We start from the raw sequence: 24340 nt of genomic DNA on the forward strand, positions 1-24340 counted from the left end.
TACATAGCAGCTTTAAGATTTCCAAGGTCTCGAGCAGATGGAGCAGATGTCACGACCGTCTGAATCTCTTTAGAAATCTTAAATTCTTAAAATAATTCTTACATAAATTCTTTAAAGGGGACGTATCATGCACTTTTCAAGGTTTACATTTATATTCTGGGGATGTACTGGAATATTGTTGCATGACTTACAATTCATAAAACTCCTTATTTATCTTATACTGGCCCTTTAAGGAGCCCATCAGTTGATCCTCTGTCTGAAACAGGTTGTTTTAGCTCCTGTCTCTTTAAGACCTGATGAGCCCACTTTCTTCCGATTGGCCAGCAGGATTTCGCTTCTTTTTCTTGTTCTTTACTCAAAATGGAAACGTCTGAAATACATCTGTACATGTTCGAGCCCGAATCTGATCCGAAATATGCAAACAAGCGAACAACCTGGGGGACAACGTTGCCAACAAAGGCTGCCAACAAACAACTGTCTGTCTGACGTCAGGGCGATGGGAAGTAGAGGTAACATTACAAACGGAGAGTTCACAACAGGCTGAAACCCTGACTTTTGACTTGAAGGCATCATTTGTTTTACGTATGTTCACCTCAAGTTTTGGAGCTTGTCCATGTTTAACACAGACAACTGACATCATAACAGTATAAAAGTCACAAAAAGCGTGATACGTCCCCTTTAAAAGATTAAAGCTTTATATAGGCAAACCGTTGCCCTTTTAAAGCTGATTCACTTTCACCAGGCACAAGCAATAAGATGTTTCCCTTTGAGAGTCACGATCAAAGCAGACTCTACGACAAAATATAGAAGTGGTTACAGGTAATAAATGTATCTACATGCAAAAGTACAATCAAAACAGCATAAGTGATCCATAACAATTCAATTCACCAGCAGCAGCAGCGGAGCGCAAACCTAAAAATATCTTCTGAAACATTTCAAGCTCAATTCTCCGAATGTCTGAAAATCCTGAGGTAAACTAACATCCTGCAAGTTATTTACTTACTCAAATGCATATTATATGTAATAATAATAAAAAAAAGATGAATAAACTGCATTACCAATTAGCAAAAAAAAATTTGTTAACTTGCCACACTGTCAAACATACAGTTATTCTCAGGAAAGTCTGTTTACACATATTATGTATCAGCAGTGCCGAGAGCTCAGGGCATAAACAATGTTTTCATGTTTAAATCGAGGTATTTGAGCCGGAGGTATACAAAATCTGTTCTCTCTCTCTGGTTTTATTTTTCCTGTCTGTCTCTCGATCTTATACTCGATGTGTTTGCGGAAGGCTTTACGTGCCCCGTGAGAATGGATTCAATTGCTCACTTGTAAAAAGTCTTAGTGCCGACGGTGATGTTTAGGTGATGGCATTTTTATTCATAGCGTCAAACTTCAACACAACCACCCCCCCACCCTCTCCCTGCCATGTCTTACAAAGGCTCATAAAGTAAGAACCATAGGGAGAGACAGACTACGAGAAAGAAAGAGAGTGTGTTTTCTGACTGCATGCAGATGGCAACACAAACTCGCTCACTCCAACCAGTCCTGGAGGCAGTCGGTGTTTACAGAGGCAGCCCGTTTAATGAAGTGGGTCTGTCTCTTCACACTCTAGTTAAGGAGAGCCTCCCAGTCTGCAACCCCGCAGCCTCCACCATCCCCTCACATCTCTCATTAACCACACCAGCTATTCATGCCCTCGAAATGCAGCTGTCCATAACAAATGCCTTGCTCTAGGGCAAAATAGTCACCATACCATCTGGGGGCCCAACAGCAGACTTTTAAATGAACATTTTTTTGCTATTAACTAGCTCACAATGATGTACGGTACAGTAAGTGCAAGTGGGCTAAATGTCAAGCTTAATAAGCAACCAGTAGCGGAAGGTTCAAGTGTCAAAAGGTCTGGGTGTTCAAGAAGTTCTGGTTAAACTGAATAATCATTGAACAAATGTGGGTTTTCGAACTTTATAGCGGCCATAAATGTCTTTTTTCTGTCTCACCGCACATGAAAGAAGCTGTTGATAAAAATGCAGATCAGCCAACGAACAAAGACTTTTTGTGCCCTTTGTTTTGCCTCGCAGGCTGCCTTTACCATCTGATTGGTGGAGCTTGTTGTGGTCAAATTATAGACTATATTTACGCAGCCTGACATGAAGCAGCTCTTCGGATAATATTCAGGGCTGAAAAAACTAAACGTGACTTCTTCTCCTATTAAGGTTGAAAAAAAAACATCATTACTTTTGGTACAAGAACTGATGTTTTGTTAGAGATGCTAATTAGAGCTGCAATTATTGGTCAATGAATTGATTGACAGAAAATTAATTGGCAACTGTTTTGATAATTGAATAATCATTTTTTAAGCAAAAACATTTGTTGGTTGCAGCTTCCCAAATGTGAGGATTTATTTGAGGCTTTTTTTGTGTCATACATACACAGTAAACAGAATATATTTTGCTTTTGGACTGTTAATTGGACAAATTTTAGACATTTGAAGACGTCACAATGAACTTTAAGATATTCTAATTGACATTTTTCACTATTTTATAGACAAAACGATTAAATGATTGAAAAAATAATCATCAGATTAATCGAGAATGAAAATCATCAGTTGCAGCTCTGATGTTAATGCAACATAATCTATTGGCAAATGCAATGTAAACCATCTTAGAGGAGTTTACAGCATTAATAAAACAGGAGCTTATGCAGCATTCCTATTATTATGGAAGGCACAGCAACCAAAATTCCTCATAATCTGTTATTTTCCAGGTTGATGTAAATCATTATAAAAGCATAAAATGCACTGAAGCTCAACTTTAAGGCCAACATACACAAGAAGTCCTAAACATGCTCATAATAATGAAGAGTTGAAATCTTCAGTTCCATGGCAGACTGTGTTATAGAGTCAAAAGCTCTTGACTGTTCTTGAGATTGTTTTGCCAACAGCATTCAGATCATTTCAGTTTTGTTTTTTTTCGAGAACCAAGGACTTCTGAAAACAACTTAATTCATGACCTTACCCCTGAAGCAACAGCACCAGTGTTTTATTTGGTATGATAGAAATAACAACTGGTGGAATGAGCAGCAATTTCCATAATCTTCAAAAGAAAAGCAAATTTTTAAAAAAAATCAATAATATCAGTGTATCGCTCACACTGTTGGATAAGTAATCTCTGATAAACACTACCACACAAACTGACCACAGCGGTGATGGTTTAGCACCGACACTATTGCCAAATTTAAAGCAAATGAGGATGTGGCAGATTACCTCTTTAAATAAATAAGATCTAGACGGTGAACAGGAATTTTCACACAGCCCCGCATTCCTTTCTGCCTCTTTCCCAAGCTACTGGTGTACCGAGCTATAAGCAGACACGCTCGCCCTACTCCACTCATACACTAAAGCTCATTAACATGCTCGCGGTGTTATGCTGTGTTGCGTTCCCCCCGACGGTTAAATTCTTCACACACATCTGGAAGGTATCATGAGAGCATTTATGGAGAGAAGTTTAAGCTGTTGTTAAATTCACCTCCTGCAAAGCTCAACCGAAGCCGGGAATGACTCAGGGTTTCTGCAGAACAGCATCCCACATCTTTCCCTGTCTTTCATTTGTTCCATTCACCTCTCTTTCCCTTCATCTGGATCTGTGTGTGCAAACGCTGTCTGCTCTCCAACTTCCTCTCCAGACATTCAGATATTCTTCCAAAAACCTTCGCATTTCTCGATAAACTGAATCTTCCTTTGATCAAGTACTGCAATAAGCTTTAAGGCATGCTTGTTTTTTATCCAACAGATCTCGCTTCAGTTCTACTTCATGTAGTGATTTCCTGTGTTAAGCAGAATCACTTCTCTCTTGAAAAAGGTGTGAACTTGTTGCAGACAGAGTGTGACTGCACAAACGAGAGGATGCAGTGTTCCTGTTATGAAGAAACAGCCAAAATGCGTTCTACCTGTGTGATTGTTGAAAGTCAGTGCAAAAGAGGAACTGCAACCAAACCTCAAGTTAACTGTCGATGTTTTGAATTGCTGAAACGTTTCCTGCTATCGGATCACTTGTCCTGGAAGACGCCTTGGGAATTTCTCAGTGTGCATTGATTTTGTCCTTTATGCATGAAAACAAGAAACTGCACCAAATAAAAAAAAACATGGAAAAAAATGCAAAAACCGTTGCCAATGAGGTCATTTTTTTTCTCTTCTGTTACTTCCTGTTTCCTGTTATGAGTCATTACAGGTGCAACCTGAAAGGGGCTCTCACATCAGAAATAGCTGAGCACATACATAGTTTGATGCATGTGTGCATTACACCAGGATTTTACTCTAGTGATATGAATAATGTGCTAGGTTTATACCTTCAGGCCTTAAATTTACACAAGGCAAGTTTAATCATCCACATTCAGATGCCATCTAAGCTTCATTTGGAAGGAGAGAAATGTTTATAATGGTGTCCAACCCCTCTTGGATACATGCTTGTGACTCTTTTTGTACGATTTTGTGTGAATTACTGTTATACTGGGACTTAAAAAGTCTCTTTTAATAGTAGGATATAGTGTGCCTTACTAGAATGAATGAGTCTAATAATCTGTTTAAAAGAGAGCAGCCACATTATCCAATCAAAACTATTTCCTCTGCACAATGCTGCACGTTTGGTGTGAAAGTCTTGTGAATTAATCCACTCTAATACACACACACACACACACACACACACACACACACACACGCATACACATACACAGACGGGATGCTGTAGGCCAGAATGTACAGATTTTAGAAGACATGAGTGGTTTCTGTGTTTTAGTGTGGATAAACCCAGTCTAACCAGTCGTTCTGAGCTCTGCTGGGAGGCTACAGATGGCACATGATGTGTGTGTGTGTGTGTGTGTTGTATCAGAGTGTGTGAGCAGAAAACACACTACGATGCCACCTGCCATCACACACACACACACACACACACACACACACACACACACACACACCAGTCCATCCCTCCCCATTTCTCACCTCCTTTGTGTTCACCACAAAATCTATCTACATCATTTCCCACTCTCTCACTCACTCACTCACTCTTGTCATCTCCCCACGTTCACTCTTACTCTTACTCATAGTACACAAACAATAATTATCCCACATGCGCACACATTTCTACTTGTGGGAATTCTCATCGACGCAAAAAACATTCCTTCACCCCTAACTCAAACCTTAATCATCACAACTACACTTCCCGGTGATAAAAACCCACTGAATGTGATCAGAGAGGATGTCTGCTCGCATTCATATTCTATGGGATGTGAGTGAATCACTTCCCAAGGTATTGTGGGAGAGCAGGTGGCTTACGATTTACTGATGTGAGGAAGGTAGGCGTCCAGAGTTGAAATATTTTCACTGTTAAGCCAAACAGACCTTTGAAGAAGTGAAGACCGACCACTTTCCAAAAAGGTCCTCACTATGACGGTCTAAAATCGGTCCTCTCAAAGACAGAAGAGCACACACACACACACACACACACACACACACACACACACACATAGACAAACAAACTGGTGGAAGACATACTCACTAGATGTTATTTCCTCATTCACATCAACTACAAACTATACACACACAATACAACAAACACATATCCAGAAATATTTACAGAGATAATCACTTTAACTCATGCCACCCATCCACCCACACACATGCATTCAATTTCATTTTATGAGCATGACTGTTTATCAGGGGGAATAAACACAAATTTCAAAAACAAACAAAAACAAGTTTGTTTATTCAAGTATTGATGGAATAACCGAAAACTGAGAACACGTATTGAAGAAATTCCTATTAAAACCAGTCAGATCACATGTTCTCACAAAACACTCCTCTGCCCAAAAAATAAATTGGGCCAAGCAGCCAAAGTATGAATATCCTCATCCTTCACCTCGACCGCGCTGATACAAAGCCACGGCAGCGCAATCCTGCTGGGAAATTAAAACGGAGACGGAGGAGGTGGTGGAATTTGTTCTCATTTAGGAAGCCTTAATCCCACAGAAGAGGGAAGGAGAACGCCGTTTTTTTTTTTTCTCCCCCTTCTTCTCTTAGACTGTTTGGGGACCCCGAAGGATGAAATGAGATTTGGTGCCAACTCATTGGGGTTTAATGTGGAAAAGCTGAAAAGAATGAAAGTCAAAGTCGACGGTTTTTGGGAGTCGAAAAAGTTGCACTGAGAGGTCAAAGAGTTGCAACTTTTGAGTCAAATTGAGATTGAATTCCTTCATGTCTCGGGTACAAAATAAAAGAAACCAAGGTGCAAATGAGATTTTACACAGGAAATGACTAAAAGTCGAATCAGACAAATATAGTTTGTCACTACATGGAGTCGGTCGTGGTAACTTTAGACTTAAACAAACACAGAAGGGCGTTTTCTGAGTCTGAATGCAGAGTAAGGCTAAACGTCTTTGTCTGTACCTGAGAGATTTGAGAGGAAAAAGGCCCTTTGTCAACCGACACTCAATCCACACCTCCCTAAAGTGAGTTAAGGGCAAAGCAATAAACACTGTGTCACTTCCACTGCACTTTGACATGCGTTTACCCTCGACAAGTTCATCTGCATTCACGGAGAGGCCTGACTTGATTATACCATCCACCTCTCTTGTTCCCCAAAAACATGTGACATTAATTAGCTCACTCTTATTCAGACACACATATAGAAACCTCAGCGGGGATTGCTTCAGTTTGGCAATGAGAGAGTCTAGTTGACAGACAGATAAGAGAGATAAAGAGCAAACAGTTGGACGTTGTGAAACAGCCCTCGTTCTGACAAAAAAAAAAATGTTATTGAGCAGAAATGCCTGCTGGTGTTGTGAATTAACGAATAGCATTTGAGAATTAAAATTATAGGGGAGATAAACTCATTTGCCAAATTAGCTTTTCAGTAATGACAACATTAAAATTATCCTTGTGTTCTTTGTGGATCACTGCTTCTGGAGCTCCATGCTAACACTTTAGCGTGATGAGTAATAGAAGCTATATCAACAAGAACTTGCAGCAGCGTCTGCCAAGTTTTAGTTAATACTAAATACCAAACAGGAATTACCCTGTTTTTAATTAACTAACCTGCTTTTACAGGGAGTGGCTAAAAGGTGAGGTTATACACTTGAACACATCTATACTGTATCTACTATATTGACTTTCACTTGTAATATTTTTGAATGTACAGGCAATGAAATAAAACACAACATGATGTTTTATTGCTGAATGTTCACTGTCCTTAGTTTAGATATAGTGTTCACTGAAGTTAAAATATAAGGCACTTATTGTACTTCAGTCAGCAGTTTTTTTTTTATTTCCCTCCACTATATTTCACAGAGAAATGTAATTTTTTTTTTACCATTTAAACAACAGCTGTACTTACTTCACAGGTTACCGATTTTGCATCTCACATATATGCTGAACTCAAAGTTATGATGCATTTTCATTGATTTAACTTCCCAACATCATCGTAATACGGTTGGGCATAGATCCACAAGGACCTGCTGACACATTAATTACGGCTATATATTAATTAATCAATACTTTGACCATTTCTCACAATCAAGACCCTGCAGTTTTCTGCTAATATAAAAGTCTAATGCATGGAAAGTATTGTGGTACTGCTACTTTTACCTGGATAAAGGACCTAAACAGCACCCTTACTACTACTGTTTAAATCGCTCAGCTTAGGGTACAATACACTCAAGTGTTGGCGTATAATACTAGAACAAATTCCCATCTCTTGCTTCATGGAGCCATTTCCTTGAAACCTGTTTTGTTCCTTTAGTCAGCAGTCTGATTCAAAATAACTGAGAGCTCATGACACAGATGAACACTGAGTCACTTAGATGTTCACTGTACTCCTTACAAAGTAAATACAATCCAATTAAGCTCCACAGACTGAGACGAGCAGACAGTCGACAATACGAAAACACACATGACCACGCCCCTCTGCTCACAAAACCAGATGACAGACTTTTAGAGTGTCTTCGGGTCACGAGACAGAATAGATTTCTTGTCTGTTACATCTATTTATTTATTTGTTTCTTCTGTTGTGTATGCATATATCTGTGTGTGTGTGTGTGCCTCCCACACGTTTTAATCTGTTTATCATCTGCCCACAACATGTGATTGTATCTTCTACCTACATGGTGGAGGTCATCCTGGGGCGTTTCTACCCAGACAGATACAACACATTCCTCTACAAGCTGGGAAAGAAAAGACTTTATTGTTCATGCTGCTGGTGAACGACCATCTACTGGGGGGGCGGGTTCCTGTCGTACGTACTTAAACGGACAAAGCTTCTCCATCTGCTCATCCTCCCCGGAGAAGCTCAAAAAAACAGTTTCACCCGCAGACTGACCTGCGACCCTGGTATCCCGGCGGTGACCTGTCCCGACCATGACATCGTGTTTTCACGGGCCTTTTAAGTCCACAAGAAGCCAGATTTGAGCGGAACGGCCGAATCACATGAATGGAGTGAAGTCACAGTCGTTTATATTTGGTGAATCACTAAGATTTTGACTGGTGTCTTGTGACTTTTGGGAAACTCAGAAATATGAAGGTCAATTAAATTTTTTACACGCTTCATAAAAGGTTTATTTATGTGTCTATCTGTCTTTATTCTTTGATTTTGCTAAGTGCCTTGATTAAAAACTGCAATAAAGCCTCAGACATTTGCAATTCCTTTGATGCAGTCCCTTTAAAAATAATCACTTTAATGTTTATGCAAGGCCATTTTCACACCAGGGCCAATTGGACAGGTTTTTCTGGACCTGAGGCTGTTTTCCTTGAGAGCTCGGTACGTTTGCTGAGGTGTTAAAGCTGCTCTAGCTGGACTGCAGTCCAGAAAAAACAGTCTATAGTAGAATCTCAGGGACTGCTTGCAGATTTCTTCACAAACTAGAAGTTGAATAACATGATTAGTGTCACATTAGCATCATTTGTCATAAAAATACAGCATGCACATGTATAAAAATGCATTAAGAACACTCTTCGATGGGACTGATTACGGCAATCATTTCACCTACTGCAAATGTGCGCGCTGAAAGAGCTCATCTGATGAATGCCTGCATTGTTATGGATTTCTCTCTTTGAAGTTGCTGCTGCATTATGACATGCCACACACCGAGGCATGACTGATTTTTCCTTGCTTTTATGTGGAATCAGGACCAAAGTGACGGTAAAATAAAGAGAAACGACTTGTGTTTACCAAAAAAAAAAGTATATTTTTTTCCAGGGATGTGATAATGTTGTCACAAATATATGTTGCAATCTATGTTTCTGAAGGATTCATGTGTGTGAAAAAAAGATTTGCAGGATGGATGAAGCCTGAGCCAAAGCCCGAAAAAACTCCCTAAGACTTGAAGATTTAAAAGTAGCCACGTCCGACCATGATCACAAGAAATATCCTCTCAAATGTGATGCCTACGCCTCGTTGGATAAATTCTTGAAACTTATTCAACCGACAAATCCAGCAGTCTATCTAGCCACCCGTTTACTGACATCTTTGTCATTTTCATGCTTACTTCATATTAAATATTCACAGTGGGTCTAAATATGTTGAGCTTTAATACAAGATTAAATAACAGCCAATAGAAGCTGAGCGCAAAAATAGTTCAAAACAAGCTTTATCGTCTCAGTAAAATCCAACCGTTTACTTTGATAGGAGCCCCGTTATTGTGCACAGGAGTGTGAGTTGCTTTCAGGACATCTGGAACGTATCAGCGAGTGCATCCTGTAAATCCTGGGATTGCAGCTGTGCGTGTGTTTGTGTGTGTGTGACGTTGCTGACAGGGTTTCCCCCTCTCTCCCCCTGCCAAACTCTCTCCTCGTTAATCTGCTCGTTAAGGATCTAATCTGACATGTGTTTTCATTTGTGTGTGTAAGTGTGTGTGTGTTTGTGTGCGGTTCACTGATGAGTAATGAACCCACAATAGGTTTGATTATGTTCACAGCTATTTGTTGGTTTCATTGTGTGCGAGTGCTTGAGTGTGTGTTTGTATACGTGTTATTTATTCTGTCTTTGTGTGCATCTGTGTGTTCCCTATGTGTGAGCTGATTCATATGAAACGCATAGTTTGTGGCTATAATTGTTTAGAAAAGCAAATCCAAACACCGTGCAGTGGTATAAGAGCAACAATAGCATGATTCAAAGTTCACCCTTCTTTCCATTAGACAAATATTTGCTACTAAAAGAAAGAGTCAGCTGGTGAAAGTCTGCTCTTTTCAACAGTTTTCTCTTCTGATTTATGATTTCCAAAGGTCAAAACCAGACATAATATTCATCTCTACATGAAGCAGTATTAATGGACACAGACTGCAAAGCACTGTGATGTTTTGTTCTTTAAATAAATAAAGGATATATGTAAGGCTGTAACATTATGATAACTTTGCCTGAGGTGTTACATTATAGGGCTTCTCTTGGCTTTGCATGAAAAAAATGTTTACCATACCTGCATGGGCATATAGTGGAAACATTAAGTTAGCTACAAATAATATTAAATGCTAAAATGTATTTCTCATAGTAGAAATACAAAGTAAAAAGTATCCAGCTAAACAGCCTGGTTGTTGACTAGCTAGTTAGTTTAACTTTGCTAGCTAGTCTCACAGCTAGTAGCTAACTGGTGAATTTATTCACAGATTCAATAGCCAGATGAACCATGAAATGTTAGTTCAGGAAAGTTAAGAACAGTGTTTTGGTTCAGGCTTTCGTCAACCTTAAGTGGATAGCAGTGAAAAAGCTATGTAAACATACCTAGCACCAAATGGCTAACAAAATGAAAGACTAGCTGGTGAACAGTGGAGATTTAAGCAGCTAAAGCCACAGTTAAATTTCTCAGGAGTTGGTGGAGACTAAAACAGTTAAAAGAAGAGTGAATTATGGCCTTTCGTTCATGAGGTCACCAGGGACAGATGAATGTTTATGTCCCTCTCTGCTTGAAATAGGTATTAGTTTGCTAACACGTTAGCCATATAGCTAGCCAGTGTGTTAGTGATGTTTTTGTTTTTGTGATTTTTGTAGAGTACGTCTGAGTAACTTCACTGAGTAACTTAAGCTACTCTTTACCAAGTGGATCTTTACACCAGTAATGTTGCAAACAGATTTTGCTGATGATGTGGTTCAGAGATTAACCACAATGGCAGCTGTAGACACAACTTCTTGCTCAGTCCTTATTTTCTGTTCACAACCAAGAGTTCAGGTTGCACACAAAAGTTTAAAGTTCGCCATCATTTATCTAAAAAGTGAGAGGAAGACTGAAAGAGGGAGAGCATATGGAGACTAGAGGAGAAAATGGGATGAAAACAGGAACATGATGAATGCACATGGAGTTCAGAGGAGGAGTGAGGAGAGGAGAGAGTATGACACAAGACTGAGAGCGAGAGAACGTGATGAAGGAGGAGGTGATGGGATGAAAAAAGCAACAAAACAGCCTGAGGCCGGAGGAGGAGAAGAGGCAGCGAGAGGTCTGTCACTGAGGTCAAGATTAGACAGACCATGCCAACCAGCCTAAAGCTCTCTGTCTGTACCATTCTGCTCCCCCTTTTCATCCCTCTTTTTCTATTTTCTCTTCATCTTCTCTGCCCTTTGCTTATCATCTCAGTGATCACACACCCTACTCTTTCTTATATAGCACATTATTTGCCACCTCTCTTTTCCGTTCGTCTTCTTTTTCCTTCTGTATATTTGTCTCTTTGGTGTCCACTTAGCAGTTTAATAGTTCCAATTCTGTGAAGATGTTCACATTCGATCACCAGGATGATTTTCTGATAAAATCCTAAGTTTTAGCTCAACAACAGAGAACCTCAAACTACCCCATTGCCACTTGGGAAAAATGGATGTTTTAGAAACCAGAAATGGCTTGAGAAATGTATCTGTACATCTTATTATCATGCTTTTCACCAGTTAAAACTCTTTGAGTATTTAAATTTCTCTTGCACAGATTTGTTAATGCTTCTATTGTTTAATTGCTGTGTATCTGAACCAAACCAAACCAAACAAAGCTAAAAAGGGAAATAAAAGATTAGTCTTTAAGAGGTCCTAATTGAAATCTACAGTTGGTATATTCTCAAGGCTTTGTGAATGTTTTCCATTTTAAAATAAATGTTCATGAGAAATTACAAATACATCAGTGCAATATAGACGAATAAATGGGAATAAGATTACATAAAACAGGACAATTGCTCATTCAGACTACAAACAGGAAAACAACACAAATATCCATCTTTCATTGACCCAATTCTCACAGCTCCTTTCTACGTCAAAGTAACAAATGTAAGTATCACGTCGCTGCACAACACAGAACAACCAACCAAATTATTTTTGAAGGCTCATGCCTCAAATTTCCTTGGAAGAATGCCATAGGCTAAACCGTTCTGTGACAGCAGTGCATTTAGTCTTCCTGTTTTGTTGGTCGCTGTAGAACTGAAAAATACAACCATCTGGAAGGGACGATTTTATTTTTCTTTGAAACTGGCAAAGTCAGACTGAATGCTGCGCACATGACCACTGGTGAAACAACATCTCGGTAAAAAGCCACATAAAAAAGCTGAGATTTAAGAGAGTGTTTGTGATGTGGAGAATTTTTGTGCTGTGGCACAAACACAAGACTTGAACAACTGATGGCAGAGTCGCTGACACCGTGACAGTAGGAGGTCATCAAGAATGTGCAGAGAAATAAAGTTTATTCAACTGTATATTTATCTATTCAGCAATCTGTCCTCACACCCCGCTGTCCTTCCAGCCATCTGTTGATTCATTTATCTGTCCTGCCATTCTTCCATCATCTCCTCCATCAGCTCAGCCATTGATCTATCTCTTGATTCATCCATCCATTCTGCCATCCTTCTATCCATCATCCAAAAACTAATTTATCCGTCCAATCATCCATCCGGTTTTATAAAATCAATCCATCAATTCGTTCATAAATCCTGCCATCCTTCCATTACCTAGCAATCCATTCACATCCATCAGTCAGCAGTCCATCTAACAATCAATATATCCACACATCTAGGGCTGCATTTAACAGTTATTTTCATATCAATTGATCAATTAGTGGTTTGGTCCATAAAATGTCATCAAATTGTGGGAAATCATAAATATCACTGTTCCCCAAAGCCCAAGGTGACGTCCTCAAATGTTTTGTTTTGTCCCAGCAAATTCGGTTTACTATTGGTGAAGAGTAAAGAAACCAGAAAATATGATTTGTATTATATTAATTTAAGAATTTTCATATTTTTCTTGACTGATGACTAAAAAAGATGAATCAATTATCGAAATAGGCGATTTATTTTCTGTTGATCAACTAATCGGTTAATTGACTGTTGCACCTCTACACAAATCAACCAATTCATCCATTGATCCCTCTGTTGATTCATCTATCCATCATGCCATCTTTCCATTCTCATTCAACAATCCAACATCCATCCATTCATTCATCCACTGATCCATCCATTCTGCCAGTCAGCCACTTGTTAATTATGCATCTTTCCAGCCAGTCTTCCGTTTGCCATCCATCAATCTATCCATCCATTGATTCATCCATTCATCCTGACATCCAGCCATCCATAACCAAAAAACCCATTTTGTCATTCATCATTTATATTTCATCAATCCATCTGTTCATATATCCATCCATCATCCAGCAGTCCATCTATTCATCCATCTAACATTTGATCCATCCATCCATCCATCCATCCATCCATCAGTCCATCTATTCATCCATCTAACATTTGATCCGTCCGTCCATCCATCCATCCATCCATCCATCCATCCATCCATCATCCAGCAGTCCATCTATTTATCCATCCATCCATCCATCCATCCATCCATCCAGCAGTCCATCTATTCATCCATCTAACATTTGATCCATCCATCCATCCATCCATCCATCCATCCATCCATCCATCATCCAGCAAGCCACCCAGTCATCCACTGATTCATCTGTCATCTATCCATCAGCTGATCCATCAGTCCAGCCTAGTATTCCCTCCATCCATCTGTTGATTATTGTTTATTGATTCATCTTTCTATAATCATTGAACAATCCATTCATCCTTCATCCATCCATCCATCCATCCATCCATCCATCTCTGTACCAAACCTTTACTGAAATATGTCTGAAACACTTCATAGATGCTTGGTTATCTCTTTAAAACCACACTGATGAGTTAAGAATGAAAACACTGAAAAAAGGAAGTGATTTGAAAATAACATCTACTGTTACAACCTCCGGCACATATAAGACACACAAATGCCTTCCAAGTGTGCGTTTCCACTCATGTGACACCTCCAGGCTGTGGGATGTCGGTCCTGTGTCTCTGCTTGAGGGAACATCTTTTGACTAATCATGGAGCACTTTGCCTGGGGACATACCAGAGGAACAACTGGTCCTTCCAACGCACTGCAGAGGAATTTATAGCATCTACCTCCATTTTTCTCTCTCTGCCTCTTTCTTGTTCTGTCTTTAACCCCTGCGGCCTCTCTTCTCTGGGAAGGAATGAAGGGTTTGTTGCTTATGTCCCTGAAATGTCAGGATGCAGCAAATGTTGAATCTGTTGAGTTTATGGTCCGCTGGGAGGAGAGGACTTAAGGAAAAAAAAAAATTCCCTCTTAGATTCTTTTACACGGTTATTTATCATCATGTGGTGGTCAAAGCATTGCGGTTATTCTGTGATGAAGTGCTGTAATTAACTTTGTTGCTGTTTCCACTTTCCCTCAACAAGCCTCATGCAGGAGTGGTCTGAACTTGAGTTAATTTGTGGGTTTTACACTCAGTAACCAGTTTATTATGTGCATCTAGCTAAAACTAATGTTAATCATGAAGGTTAAAATGTTTCCCATATTTTGGCCACCACACTTACGTTGACCCAAAATAGTCTAAATACTAGAAACACCTGTCTGTATAAGAATAAAATTCAACAGCACTATAACCTCCAAAATGACCATAAAGCTTTTTAACTCCATCAACCTGTGGCTGATAGATGCATCTTATTTATATAAAGATGGGTGACAAGGAAAAACATGAAGTAAGATATTCCATCACAAGCTCCAGAATGACCTCAGTGCTCCTTGACATACAGTTTCCAAGTCTCTGAACTCTACAGGAGATATGAGCACCATTCTTCCAAAAATATACAGTGTATTTCCTCATTTGGGGCTTTGATGATGCTACTGTCTAAAATCTCCCAGCTGGGTTTAGATCAGGTGACTGTGAAACAATTCAATGGCCCCTCCTGACCTGTGTGGGAACATCTGAATTTGTTTTGTTCCTCCAGTCATTTGTTTGGCATTTCCTGTTTATCACCTATATACTGTACATGTGATTATGTCATTTATTCAGCAGAATGATAAAAGATGAACAAAATGGAACAATGAAGCCAATGAAATCACCAAAATCAGGAAGATAAGGTGGATTTTATCTTCTTTTTATCCTGGAGCGTATCAGTGTTTGTCTCTTTGTGTGTCCCTGTTTCTACAAAAAATACTGCACAGGAGTTCTGTAGGTATTAGAACTTGCAGAGCGTGCACGCTGTAGCTGTGTGTGCACCAAAGAGTGCACATGAAGCATACTGTAAGTGACAGAAAGTTTGGGCTGCCTGTGTGTGTGTGTGTATGTGTTATGTGTGATTGTGTTTGTGTGTGTGTGTATGTGTGAGGAGCAGACTATGCCAGTACAGCCTCATGTAGGAGGAAACAGTTCAGCCAACTCCTAAAAAGATGTCCCAAATTACACCGCCACCAACGCATGTTCCTTACCAATGCCTCTGCTCTATTTTACCGCGCTCCGCAGGGATTCACTTTGTCGGCCACACTATTTCAGACGTGGACGTGAGACAAGGCTTGTTCTGGTGCCTCTCCAGATTGGCTACGGAGGCAGAGCCGTCAGATCTGAGTGTGTGTCTGAACAAAAGTGTTACTGGTTCTCGTCTAAACCACCGTCTGTTCACTGAGCGCAGATTTTGTCACTTGAGAGTTTGTGGAAGTAAAAGGTCGTCGTTGGAATTATCACCCAGACTGACTGTTTTACAGGCCTTGTGACTCACAAATTAATCGATTTAACCCCTCAAGTTTATCTTTAAAGATGCTACAGTATCATTTTTGTATTTTCAGCAAGTTTATGATCCATTACATTTCTGTTACATAAAGCTCTATCATTTAAATATTGTTGTTTTTTCTGTTTAGGTGACATTGTTTCTAAGATGGTCAGTAATCTAATTTCAGTACAGAAGTCCTCCAATGTCTCATTTGCTTTCTTCATGAATTACACACGCAGAAAAGCATTTCCCGGCTAACAAATATGTATTTATAAACACGCTGTAATTAGGGAACATAATTACAAACCCTGGGTCATGAGGGCGCACGGGGAAGATATTTTGCGACGCAGATGTCGGAAATGAAGCCGGCATTTACTCACAGACGCCTGTGCTATGGCTTCTTTGTTTGGCTAGTTAACTGCAGACATGTTTCACAGCAATGGAACATGTTTGTTCCATTTTGGTCCAGTAATTTAATTATGGGACTGGGAGAAATGGGCAAGCGGCCACATGTTATCTGATGAAGGAGGCGAGGGGGGGTGCCATTCCAACAATACATTTCAATTAGGAGAGTATGTTTGAAGTGAAGCAGTGGGACAGCAGGACATTAAAGAAACTGTCCTGTAACCTAAATGCAAGTGGCTTAACAACAATTCATTGGTTTGTTGATCGACAGACCAATTGTGATCATCAGTTACTCGTTTACGTCATTTATCGGGCAAAAGAAGCAGCAGAATACCAAACTGTTGCTGGTTTCAGACTCTGAAATGTAAGGATTTGCTGCTTTTCCTCTGATTGTGAATTGAAACAGCTTGGTTAGACAAAACAAGCAATTTGCATCTTCTAAAGCTCTGGGAATTTGTTATTAGTGCTTGCTTTACAATTTCCTGACATCATAGAGAAAACAAATTATTGATTAATTGAAAATTAAACTAGTGAAATTAATCTTTTGTTGCAGCTCTAGTTTAAAATCTCACATTTCATCACTGTGTAAATTAAACAGTGATGAACTGTTGATGAGAATTTAGGTTCAGTTAATGATCTTTACTCACAAAACCTCACACTGTGCAATATATTCTTGATTAATAGATTTTTAGGCCCAGAAAATATCAGAAAAAAGTGAAAACAAGCTTTTTCCTTACTATAATTTTCAAAACGTTCTCTCTCATATGGCTTGTTTTATCTGATCAGCAACCCCAAACCCATAGATTTTCAGTTTACAATGATATGAAACAAAGAAAAGCATCAAATTCTACGACTAATTGTTTCATTTCTATTACACCTCCCTGCAGAGACATCAGAGGTCAGTGGTCAAATCTGGAAATGGTAAAGACATTCTGACATGCTCACTGTTCCAGTTGTCCTCTTATTGGACACCAGTGTCCAAGTTGAGTCCACCAGTAGAGGTTAATGCACAACCTTTAAGACATTGAATTCAGGTGCTGTTTCCAATCATGGCCTTGCTAACAGCAGTATCACATTCTGGAGCCGACGTTGAGCCCGGCGGCTTCAAACAGTGAAATAAAACTCTTAAATATCATCTCAGGAAATTTTTAAGTGGGACTGCGGTCTCGCCAAAGGCTTAAGGCCCCCCTAAATGGGCATATTTCGAACATTTGACTCATGCCCAAAAACAACACGGCTCCTGCCAAGTCAGAGAGCTATGAGCTACACCCCATCATCATCCAACATAAACTCACACAACAAATAATGAAACCAATCGAGCAAAACGGACGCCCCTAAGAAAACAGCCAAATGACATGTTACAGTGGCTGCAGGGTGGTCAGGCTGTTGAGCAGTCACAGGTTTGGGTCCTGCAGCGGTGAATGCGTTTCAGTCTTAATGTGGAAATATTTGCTATTTTGACTGAAGGTTTACCAAGAGGTGAAATTAGTGACTTGCAGCCAAAGTGACACTGACAGTCACATGGAAAAATAGCTTGGACACTTGGACTAGAAGAGACTCCTCAGATGCATAACCTACACACATAACCTACACATTCTTTTTCAACCATTTAGACATAAAACATGTCTTTTCCATCTGAGCAACCTCTTCTGGTTCATCGTCAGATGCAGGAACCTTGTCTGCTCATTGGATAAGATCATAAAACTAAAACAACTGGCTCACGTTAACTCTGAAATACCAGCGAAAAGGTAATATTTTACTTTACAAGCACCTTATTTCAGCACATTAACCTATGGAAAAGTAATTTAAGCAGACAATAATACTCTGTTGGTGGCATACCACAGTGCCAACCACCGCTGAAACTTTTATCACCTGGATTTATTAACATTTCATTAAGTACTTAAACAGCATTATTGCATACTTATACTGCTCCCTGGGTTATTACGCAAAATAAGGTAACTACAAAATGAGATTTTCCTGAAGAAAGCTTTCCAGCACTTTAGCTTGCAACACTGAAGTAGGTGTGTAATCCAGTGAATGACACACAATATCCACTATCTCTCCAGAACGCTAATGGTTTATTAGTCCCTTGGTGGCGAAACATGATCCAATAGTATTGGAGGACCCCATCTGTGAGACAGCGCTGGACAGCCAGTCGTGATTTACACAGGAGCCGTTTATGGAGCTTTTAAAAAAGACAGAGGAGCCGACATAAAAACAGGCTTATTTATGGAAGAGCAGCAAACACATGGGCTGTTGTGTGGACGCACACAATCCAGTGAGTGTCTCTGGGTCAAGGGGGGGGGGGGGGGGGGGGGGGGGGGGGGGGGGGTGAGGCGGGGGGTTGTGTGTGTGTGTGTGCCGTGGATGGTTGCTTGTTTATATGTTTTGTATGGTTACGCACAGGAAAGATCCGTCAGACACATGCAGGAATGTTTTGTGGTGCATGTTTGAGTGCCTGTGTGTAACATGCAGTCATGTAAGAAAACCTCTTGAATGTCTATAACCCAAATTGCCTCTTGTCGGGCCAGTGCAGAGCCATAAAAGCAAGTGTTGAAATAGGGCTGCAAGAAATGTTAATTTAAATTAATCATTTGGTCAATAAAATGTCAGAATACAGTGAAAATCTCCATTGCAAGTCCACAGAGCTAAAGCTGATCATCAGACTGCTCGTTTAGTCCAACCAACAGTCCCACACCCATATAAACTATTTACTAAGACGAACAAGAGCAGGAAGATTTAGTTTTATATTTCAACATCCATTAACTTGCAAAAACCTGACAGCACTTATAATAATTTGCAGATTTAGGAATTACAATCAATCATGAAGTCCTTGAGGCTGTGTTCCTGCAAACAAAAAAGTCAGGTAAACTCGATTTCCTCCCTTCAAATACAAACAGGTAAACCTCTGCCTCCAAATGAAAAGTCAACACCCTTTCTCCATTCCTGCAATAAGCAAACTGAACTCCATCAATAATAAAAAAAAGCCGGTGCACACTGAGTTTTGCCGGGTTTACTTTCCTCTAAATTCCTGCCAAAAACCCCAAGCAAGAGACAAATGCCATAAGACACCCTCCATCCTTATCAAGTATGAATTACAAAACCCATCAAACCCCATTTCCTCTGAAGTAATTTCCAGCAGCCTCAGTGCCATATCTCATCCTCATACCCCCAGTTCCCTGGGAGAAGATGTATAACTTCTTGACCAATAGGTGGCAGAGTTTCACGCTGTATCCGGGCAGGATTGAGGAGAGAGTGAGGGAGGGTGGAAGAAAGAGAGAGTGGGGAGAGAGAAAGAGAGAGAGAGAGAGAAAGAGGAGTGAACTCTTACTTGCAGTCTCTGTCCTCCAGATCAAAATGCGGATTGAAGTTGATGAGGATCTTCTGACCCTGTTCTGGGGCTGTTATCACCCACACGCACTGCTGGGAGGGCAGGTAAGCGCCGGGATAGCCCGGAGAGGTCAGGTAGTCCGCGGTGTGTATCTCTATGTTCCCTCCGCATTTATCTGCACCACAAGAGAAAAGCAGAAGAAAGTTGTTCAGTTAGTGGAGAGAAATTGACTTTCTGGGCACTGAACTGCGCTTAGATGCTGACAGATAGCACATCCCCTTTGTAAAATAAGTGAATCAGCAGAGATGGAGTGAGGATACTAAGACCTCCAGCTGGGGATCATCATAAATCCAAATATCCACCCTTGGAGCAAAAAATATGTTGACAGAAAAGCACTAAATCTTTCGCCAAGCACCAGTTCTAACACTGCAACTATAAATTCATACCACAGAATTTCCTACTACCCTAAAAAGGTGATAAAAACTGATTTACCACATTTAAGAAAAGGTGTGGTAAAAATGAGGAAGGTTCTTTCGCATCCATACCATGAGGTGTGATTACGCCCATGTAGGTGAGGTGCGCTGGCTGCCGTGTCTCAAGCAAAACAGCCAAGATGATGGAATTTAATTTTCTCAATGAATGATTTATTAAAAATTGCTCGCAGCTTATATCAGGCTTCAATGGCAACACGCGCAAACGCTCAAAAAAATGCGTCTTTGAATGGCTGAAGCGCGAAGAGGAAGAAGAAAATCACCAATATGTATAATAATGAGAGCATTTTAATAGAGTGACTTGTGTCTGTGGGAATAAATTGGCAGTTTCCACTGATTCTAACGTACTTTGTATATTATTTCATGTCTTCTCGTATCACTAAGCACTCCTACAATAATCTTGTTTTGCTGTATTTTGTACATTATCTCTAGTTCTTTTACATATTAGGATCATTACAGTAAAAACATATATATTCTACATGGTCTAACTTGAACCCCTGCAGACGTGCTCTCACGGGGAAAGCCGAGGTATAACAGGTGAGAGGCAACAATGGTGCAAAATGATGCAAAATGGATCAATATTCAGCCAGGCTGCCTGTTGTAAAGCCACATGTATTCATACAACCAGTCAACACCTACCAGTCTGAGTCAACGAAGCAACGAAGATGACTTGGGTGCAAAGGAACAATAGCAATCCACTACGCATCCTTAGATTGTACAACACAGACATTCTGTAAAAGAAAAAAAAAAGAAAAACAAACGGAGGGAGAAAATGTCCAGGGAGTTTACGTCCAAAGAGAAAAAATGACCGAAAATTGTCTCAAAGTAAAAAGATCTGGTTGTTATAGGCTCCCCAGCATCCTATGAGCTTCAGCACCAGATCCCCGCGTCTGTCAGAGAACAACTTGCCATCTCCTGGAAAAAAAAATAATCCAAACGCAGGAAACAAGACGATGATTCAAGAGGAAAAATCCGTTCGCCAAAAAGTGGCAGCTGTGCGCCCTCGATTCTTAATCAATCTCTCACTTCTGATGCCAAACAGCGACGTTACACGTACTTCCAAGTTAAAGATTACACACAAAAAAAGAAATCAATAGTTAACCGGTATTCAGTGACAACCAACCGCGGGGAACATCGGAACGCGGCTCTCCAGATCTTTACTCCTTATTTCAGTTCAGCTCTTTCTCCGCCTCTCTTCTCTCGCAGCGACTGGCTGACCGTCACAGCAGAAATGTCAGGAATACGACGCGAGCCGTGAAAGTAACAGCGGAATTTCCACTCCCCCCCCCCTTAAAAAAAAAAAATTCCAGCTTCGAGACGCCACTGCGCGCAACCAGCAGCGACCGACCGCTACAAGGAGCTGGAGCAAACTGACACCGGTGCGCCCTCTGTGCGCCCCCGACGCATGCAGGGCTGGAGCAAGGGGAAACTGCGCACGCAAACTCACGTTGGCATGTGAGTTTAGTACAAGGTGTGGGCAGTGTCCATATAGCTGGGTGAGTCCGGTGTAAAAAACAAGGAGCAAAAGATCAGGGAGAGATTTATTTGTTGCTTCGTTGGCGATCTACATCTGTTCATTCATACCGTTTGTCAGATATATCCATAATTGTCCCTCTTTGTTCCTGTGATAATACGCACATTTTGTACAAGAAAGGTTAAAGATACAGGCTGAACACTTGAAAACATGTGGTTGATTTTTCTTCGATTTTACCTCATTTGAATAAAATGAATCAAAATTCAAACTAAGGATGTTTGACTTTAATGTGTCTCTCACACAATGCAGACTGATTGAGACATTGAAAAGTGATCTCCTCAGATATGAAGAGTCCTGAAAACTGACATCATTCAGTATGTTAAATGACCCTTAATGGATTTCGTACCTTACCTATTTTTATCTTAAATAAGCTTAAATAAGAATCAATAAGCCTTCCTGCCATATTGATGAATACTGATTAGAGAGAACTGGGTTATCTTAAGATTCACATTAACATGATAGGATATTAAAAAGGATGAACATGTTCAGAGAGGGAGCTGCACAAGGAAGTATCATATACTGGATGACAAAGAGCTCATTTATTAAAAAAATATTCATTCATCAAGTATTTTTAGTTCTTCCTTTAGTTCAGTCTTGTATGTAAGCATGTAGCATTACACATTAAGCACTTCATGCATTTTAAAAATAATAAAATAAATGTCAGGAATAGTAATGTTTAATGCATTACAGGAGTTATTTTGTTCCTAAATATGCTTCATCTGCAGAAGCTAGCGATTTCCTTCATTTCCCTGAATGCCTTGCACCAACCACCAGAGAACACGCCTGAACTTGTTGCATACACACGTGTCGGTTTAGCAATATTGATAGTGATGAGGAGCAACAGTCACCCAAAAACACATCATGTTTTGTTTTCTTCGTTAAATTCTGATCAGTTGAAGGTAATGTTGGCGAGAAACTGGTATCTTAAAACTGGAGCTACTATGACAGATTTAGGATGTGTGATCGTTGGCATTGGTGGAAACTGGCAGCCCCTGACAACAAGACATCATGGTTAGATTAAAGGTTTTTGGATCACCAAATCCTTTTTTTTTTGCAATCAGACTCCACTGAGGCCACTGGTTAATACTAGATCTTTAAGTGACATCACATAAAACACAAAACAGACGTTGCTTAAGCAAAGCACTTTGGTTGCTCAAGTGGAGGTCAGGGCCGTGGCTACCATCCATGTTGAGGACAAGGAGGAAATTTGGAAGTTTTAATAACCTGCCGAAGAGTTTACATTCAGTAATTAATGACGAAGTAAACATGGTGAGTTTTGACAGCTTGTTTTGACAGATTTTTTGACAAATTATCTTGAAATTTTGCTGTTAATGCAAAAAAATAAGATGTTTTTTTCAGGAATGTAGTATCTCTACAGCCAAATTATATCCTGGCAGTGTTGAGAGACTTTGAAACAACATTGTAGACCATCACATAGGAAGATAAAATTGACAAAAAATATATATATATCACACCTTTAAATTTAAATTTGTTAGCTTGTAAACTGTTTTTAGGAGGGGTACGCCTATCACCTTACCGCAATGGCTTGAATTTGGATGCTGACCTTTGTTGCATGTCTCTATCTGTTTCCTGTCTCTCTGCACTTTCAACCATAAAATAAAGGCAAAAACGCCCAAATAAATCTTATTTCAGGCGAGCGGGGATGTTTCTCTGCGGTAAACAACGGAAGACTTTATCTCCCAGGTGCAACTGTGTCTAATTAATGAGAGTTTGCTTGTTCAGCACAACTTCTCCGGCTAAATAAAGATAAAAAATATGATTATCAGACACTTATAAGAGCTCACTAATTGCTCACCACACTGTACTAATGCAGTGTAATTCATTATGGCTGCGTGCTTTAAGAAACGTCCTGTTGTGCTCTGCTCTTTGCAATCAAGAGCCATTTAGTTTGCGAGTGTCAGTGTTCACATCCTCGTCGAGAATCTGCTGTTAAATCACTTCAACAGTTGCTCAGATTAAGGCCGGCATCTCAGGAGATGAATAAGAATAAAATGATGCTGGTAAATTACAGTCAGCGTTCAGTTGTTAACCTTATTGAGATTCTAGTGTTCGTATTCTTTACTGCACTTTCTATTCTTCGGAGTGGAGACAATATAAAATGCTTGGCAAGCACAACATACTCACAACTGCCAAGCATGACTGAAATAGCATCAGTGGCAAAGTACAGCGGCAAACTGCAAAACAAGAACAAGAACTTACGTTAGATCAGAGCTTTAGACTGATGACAACAGTTTTCTTTTGCATTGGACGCTGCTCATAGCTGATATTTTATGCAAATATTCAGCATCTTGATTTTTTTTTTTTCCATTTTCATTCAAGTACTTCCAAGTAGTCACAGCCATTAATCAGGATTTAATAAAAGGCCAATAACAGCCCAATAAATCACTCTAATGCTAGTTCATGTCCATTAATTATAGGGAGGGTGTTTGTGGTGTTTTCGGTTAGCAGGTAAGTGAGTGTGAGAGGACGGGGAATGAGATATAGAGAGTGTGGTATGTGTTGAGAGGACTTTTTAAAAG

General features: G+C 39.9%; 1 protein-coding gene across 2 annotated transcripts in view; it reads right to left on the minus strand.

Annotated features, from left to right (window-relative positions):
- LOC121908564 (neuropilin-1a-like) overlaps positions 1 to 21920 on the minus strand; it is an 87257-nt gene extending 65337 nt beyond the window's left edge. Inside the window, exons 1-2 of one of the 2 annotated variants that reach the window (XM_042428688.1) lie at positions 20906 to 21920; positions 19776 to 19950 (exon numbers count right to left, since the gene is read on the minus strand). In XM_042428688.1, coding sequence (XP_042284622.1) covers positions 19776 to 19950; positions 20906 to 20996 — 266 coding nt within the window. In that variant the 5' untranslated portion in view covers positions 20997 to 21920. Of the gene's footprint in view, positions 1 to 19775; positions 19951 to 20320; positions 20361 to 20905 lie in introns of those variants that run through there. The other variant, XM_042428689.1, reaches the window with a different exon arrangement.
- Positions 21921 to 24340: the final 2420 nt, after the last annotated feature.

Source organism: Thunnus maccoyii, chromosome 12 (genome assembly GCF_910596095.1).
Source record: "Thunnus maccoyii chromosome 12, fThuMac1.1, whole genome shotgun sequence".
In the NCBI taxonomy this organism is placed as follows: Eukaryota; Metazoa; Chordata; class Actinopteri; order Scombriformes; family Scombridae; genus Thunnus; species Thunnus maccoyii.